A 6,175-nucleotide genomic window follows, 5' to 3' on the forward strand; every position below is an offset into this window, starting at 1 on the left:
ACACACACACACACACACACACACACACACACACATATATATATATATATATGTATGTATGTATGTATGTATGTATATATATATATAGTGCTGATTGCTGATAGTTTCGTCTATTGAAAAAATACTGAATTTATTAGTATTACCAAATAAGTTAGACCAGTCAAATACACACACGCACATAAACAGTCGCATACGCACATGCGCACACACACGCACGCACATACATTCACATGCACATACACACGGATGCACACACACACACACACACACACACACAGACACGCGCGCGTGCACACATACACACACAGGCGCGCGCGTGCGCACACATACACAGTTGCTTATGCAAACTTTTGTGGCTTTTTAAACAAAAAAACTCATCTTAAAAAGATCGTGAAATAACAACAACAACAATAATAATAATAATAATAATAATAATAATAACAATAACAATGAGAAGAAGAAGAAGAAGAAGAAGAAGAAGAAGAAGAAGAACAACAACAACAACAACAACAACAACAATGATTTCGACTATAATAATAATAATAATAATAATAATAATAATAATAATAATAATAAGGGCAACAACAAAACAACAAAGCATGATGTACTCACTTTGACATTTTTTCGGGTGTACTTTTTGCATTCCCACCCGTGGCATAAAGCAATCCATGGTGTAGTTGAGAATCCACAGAATGTCCAACGCATAGCAGGGTAACTGTCTTTGGCTATCATTAATTCAACGTACACACTCTCAGACAAATAGCAACAACAACAACAACAACAACAGAATCTCGTTGTAAACGTAAAAAAACTATGCAACTGAATATAAATTATTTGATGACAACACAAGGTCCTCTTGACTGCCCGGCCCTCAGCATGTAACTGGTATATATTTCTTTGGCAGCCCGGTGAAATCTAGAAGTGGTGGAATTCCTGGCAAACAGGATTTTGCGTTTGTTTTTGGACTAAGCTATAAAATGCATACATACATATACACGTGCACAAATACATATGCATACTACTTGTACATGCATACAAATAAATTGCACGCATGCGCATAAGTATGCATTCACATTGAAGACAGGTTTGTTTGCTGGAAGGTGAGAGTAGTCTGGGTATCTTCTAGCCAGGCTGTTATGCAAGAATACAGACGAATATTGTAACAGCGGTCCTGGCTTTCTTTACGGAGGCGACAATATACCGACATACACCGCATCGCACCAGCTAATTGCTTCTGTTGATATGTTGCTGTTGTTGTTGCTGTTGTTGTTGTTGTTGTTGTTGTTGTTGTTGTTGTTGTTGTTGTTATCGTTGTTGGTGTTGTTTTGTTTGCAATTAAATCTAACTTTTGTGGTGGCTTCGTTAATGGCTAAGAAGGGTTGTATAAGTGATGTGCTGAAGATTGAAAAGATGAAAGAGAGGCCAAGACACAGACAGAGAAACAGAGATGGAGACTCTAATGAGGCAGACAAGCAGACAGACAGACAGGCAGCCAGATAGAGAGAGACAGGCAGACAGACATGCAGGCAGGCGGGTGGAGAGAGATTATTTAATGAAGAGATTTACTTTACTTGTGAGGAGAAAAATGAAGGAGATGGAGAGGGAGGAGAGGAAATAGTAAAGGATAACGAGAATGGAGAGTGTGGTAGCTTGCGAAAGAAAGAGAGAGAGAGAGAGAGAGAGAGAGAGAGAGAGAGAGAGAGAGAGAGAGAGAAGGAGAGAGTGAGTGGGAAACGGATCGATAGTGAAAGTAGAAAGTTAGTGCTGGGGAAGGAGGGGAAACTGCAGATTAATCAAAGTCAGTGAAAGAAAGAATAGCTGCGGAGGACAGTGGTTAAAGAGCAGACATACAAACTGAAGGGAAGGAGAGGGAAAGAGAGTGAGGTGGTGAATATAGGAAACATTTAAAGAATTGTTAGCTCGCCGGACAAAATTCTTAGCGGCATTTCGTCCGTCTTTACATTCAGGGTTCAAATTCTGCCAAGGTCGACTTTGCCTTTCATCCTTTCGGTGTTGATAAATTAAATACTAGTTGAGCACCAGAATCAATATAATAGACTTATCTACTTCATGAAATTACTGGCCTTGTGCCAAGAATTTGAAACCATGACATTAGGCATTCGTTTCTTTTCTCTCTGCCCATCAGGGTGAGTGAGGACAGTTGTTAGCGCATCGAATAGAATGATTTTATGGCATTCATTTCGGTTTTCTGCACTCTAAGTTCAAGTCCTGCCCAGGTTAACTTTACCTTTCATTCTTTCGGTGTCACCATATAAATTACCATCCAGTATTTCCATTTATTCTTCTCTTTATCTCTGGAAGATGAGTGGTTAAATAGTTAGGGTGTTGCACACATGATCTGGTGATTATGGGTTCCATTCCCGTATCGGGCGGCGTGGTGTGTTCTCGACCAAAACTCTTCATTTCTTATTGTTCTAGTAGTGTTTGGGGACCGGCATGTCAGAGAATAGATCTACCGTTTTTTTCTGCGTTTCGTAGAAGGCGACTAAAAGAGGTTGAGCTAAGATTTGCACCCGGACCTCGTAAAACCCTCCTAATATTTCATATTTAGTATTTGTTTTAATGCAATGTTAGTTAAATAATCCAAGGAGCGGAGAATATGTTGGGGGCGGGCTGTGCTTGGAGCATCCGTCGGCATTAATACAGTAAGCTAAACTATATTGGAATATATATATATATATATATGTATGTATGTATGTATGTATGTATGTATATGTATATAGCCTATGTGTGTGTGCGTGTGTGTATGTGTGTGTGATATCATAAACGATATATACTGGATGTGTGTGTGTGTGTGTGTGTGTGTGTGTGTGTGTGTGTGTAGTGAGAGAGAGAGAAGAGAGCGGAAAGCGGGTTATATAGACTGATAGACAGATTGACAGACAGAGAGACACACATACAGACAGACAGACAGATAGATAGATAGATAGATAGATAGATAGATAGATAGATAGATAGATAGATTAATCGAAATGAAATTTCACTACCTCTAACTGGAGAAACAACGCATTAGAGTCGTTTTATCTCTGTGCTATGATGGCGGACAAATAGTTGAAACGTCAAACTTCCCATTTTTGACAATTGAACTTCTTGACATATAAGAAACTTCACTTCTTTTAGAGATAAGAGTGATTCTAATTGAATTTACAAACTAAACGATCACTAATACACTTTTGTGCTTCATGCTAAAGTACTTAACTCTTCGTGGTATATACTGTTGACCCATAAATTGGCTTCATTAAAGTCAGAGTGAACCACCGCATGAAGCCAGAACATTAAGTTAGTAATTAAAAGATCGTAGCTCAGTGTGTTTACTTGATGTTATAGTTTCAGTAAAGTCGATGAGGAAAACTACTCCATTTTATATTATATCTGTGTGGAGGCGCGTGACGTAGTGGTTAGGGTGTTGGACTCATGATTGTAAGATTGCAGTTTCGATTCCTGGACTGGGCGAAACGTTGTGTTCTTGAGCAAAACACCTCATTTCACCTTGCTCCAGTCCACTCAGCTGGCAAAAATGAGTATTCCTGTGACGGACTGGTGTCCCGTCCAGGTGGGGAATATATATATCATTAAAACCAGGAAACCAGCCCTTATGAGCCTGGCATGGCTCGAGAAGGAAACAATGCGGTGAGCTGGCAGAATCGTTAGCACGCCGTGCGAAATGCTTAGCGGTATTTCGTCTGCTGCTATGTTCTGAGTTCAAATCCCGCTGAGGTCGACTTTGCCTTTCATCCTTTCGGAGTCGATGGAACAAGTACCAGTTACGCACTGGGGTTGATATAATCGACTAGCCGAAAATTTTCAAGGCCTTGTGCCAAGAGCGTAGAAATAATTATGTAATATCTGTGAGAGTCGAAGTCTTTGATATTGTCCCAACAAGACAAAAGGGAGGGACCAGATTTTTTACTTTGTTCGTAGCAAAAAAGATATGAAACTGTGTAATAGACACGCTTCTATTATGAATCAAGGAGGTGCCTTCTATGTGGTCACCTGCCCTGCTAGGAATAGTAGCTAAGCTTCCTTCAAATCACACCACATCGTCACAGGAAAGGATGCAAAGCATAATGTAGTCCGGGGCACCTTGCACCAATGAAAAAAATACAAGGTAGGACGGGTGCAGGTATGGCTGTGTGGTAAGAAGCTTGCTTCCCAACCACATGGTTCCGGGTTCGGTCCCACGTTGTCGCACCTCGGGCAAGTGTCTTTTACTATATAGCCTCGGGTCGACCAAAGCCTTGTGAGTAGATTTCGTAGACGGAAACTGAAAGAAGCCCGTCGTATATAATGTGTGTGTGTGTGTGTGTGTGTGTGTGTGTGTGTGTGTGTGTGTGTGTGTGTGTGTGTGCGTGCGTGTGTGTGTGTATTTGTCGCTTGACAATTGTTGTCGGTGTGTTCACGTCCCCGTAATCTAGCGGTTCGGCAAAAGACACCAATAGAATAAGCACTAGGCTTACAAAGAATAAGTCATGAAGTCGATTTGTTCGGCTATAGGCGGTGCTCCTGCTTGGCCGCAGTCAAAATGACTGAAGCGAGTAAAAGAATGTCTTTGATCATTGGTCAGTTCGATTAAGGCTAAACAACAATGACAACAATAACAGTAATAAACTAGGCGCAAGATTGCGGTTTCGATTCCCGAACAGGGTGGTACGTTGTGTTCTTGAGAAAAGCTCTTTATTTCGTATTGCACCAGTTCACTCAGCTGTAAAATGAGTAATCTTGTGAAGGACTAGCGCCCCGTTCAGGGGCATTGTTGTAATCTCAGTCCCTTAAACACCATGGAAATTGGGTAACTGGCCCCATGAGCCCTTGGACTTGAGGTAATAAATCCAGGAAATGATGATGATGATGATGTAACCAAAGGATGAGGGTTCCGTTCACCTCGGGAGCGACACCTTTATGGGGTCTTATTTTGGTGTTTGCTGTGTAAGTCTGTATAGGGAACCTAGGGGTCAGAAAACACAAGGGCTGCCCCCAAGCGGCGCATACTCTAACTACACCAATGCAATAAGCTACATGAAATGAAATAATCTCCAGCCAGGAATTGAAACCGTGTCGTGGAGCGAACAGGCTGAGATTTCATTGATATAAGTTTCTTACAGAACAGTGACATTCGTGGTGGGAATGTTTCTCGCGTTTTCTCAAGGACGCCAACGTGAGAATGAAGGGGAAAATTTTTGATAACTGATTTGAAACCGGGTCACACAGCTTATCACTGCATTGCATGTACAATGTTATTACCTTTTGATAGTAAAACAAAACAAAGGCATTTCATTGCCGATACGTGTTGGCTGGTGATTGGTTAATGATTGCTGTAATTATATAATCCCGTGACGAGAAAAATATGTAACCGGGCCAGTGTGTGTATGTGTATGAGCGTGCGTGTGTGTAAGGGAGTGGTGGTGGAGAGAGCGTGTGAGTGAGACTCTGTGTGTGTGTGTGTGTGACTGTGTGTGTGTGTGACTGTGTGTGTGACTGTGTGTGTGTGTGTGCTAGTGTTTCGGTAGTTTTAATGCAGGCAATAAGTCTCTCTGCTGCAACTACTGCGACTGCTGGTGCCGCTGCGGCTTCTTTTATAACAGGTTATTGTTATACTGCTGCTAATGCTGCTGTTATTGTTGCTGCATTTGTTGTGGCTGCTGCTGCGGTTGTTGTTGTTGTTTTCTGATCTTAAGATTGACGCCAAGAATTTTAGCAGGAAGGGGCCAGTCGATTACCTTGACCCCACCCCCGCCGCCTAGGACCTATCACACACGATATTTTACTGATCCCCGGAGTTCACCTCAGCAGGATTTGTTCCGAGTTCAAATCCCGCCAAGTTCAACTCGACCTTTAATCCTTCCGAGTACGATAACATCGAGTACCAGTCATATACGCGGATCAAGGTAATCGACTTATTCCCTCCCAATAACGCAGTTGGCCTTGTGCCAAAATTTGAAATAATTATGATAATGAGCAGGCAGAATTGTTAGCGCGTCGGACAAAATGCTAAACGGCAGTTCTTCTGGCTCTTTAGGTTCTGAGTTCAAATGCCACTGAGATCAAATTCACCTTTCAGCTTTTCGGGGTCGATAAAGTAAAGTACCATTATTATTATTATTATTATTATTATTATTATTATTATTATTACTACTACTACTACTACTACTACTAC

General features: G+C 41.3%; 1 protein-coding gene across 2 annotated transcripts in view; it reads right to left on the reverse strand.

Annotated features, from left to right (window-relative positions):
* The window catches only part of LOC106877646 (kelch-like ECH-associated protein 1), a 98,259-nt gene that overhangs the window by 74,925 nt on the left and 17,159 nt on the right, over nt 1-6,175 (reverse strand). Inside the window, exon 1 of one of the 2 annotated variants that reach the window (XM_014926592.2) lies at nt 613-1,498. The exons of the other annotated variant lie outside the window; for it this stretch is intronic. Within the exon in view, the coding sequence (XP_014782078.1) occupies nt 613-670 (58 nt within the window). The 5' untranslated portion in view covers nt 671-1,498. Of the gene's footprint in view, nt 1-612; nt 1,499-6,175 lie in introns of those variants that run through there. 2 annotated transcript variants of the gene reach the window in all.

This window comes from Octopus bimaculoides, chromosome 8 (genome assembly GCF_001194135.2).
Source record: "Octopus bimaculoides isolate UCB-OBI-ISO-001 chromosome 8, ASM119413v2, whole genome shotgun sequence".
NCBI classification, from domain to species: domain Eukaryota; kingdom Metazoa; phylum Mollusca; class Cephalopoda; order Octopoda; family Octopodidae; genus Octopus; species Octopus bimaculoides.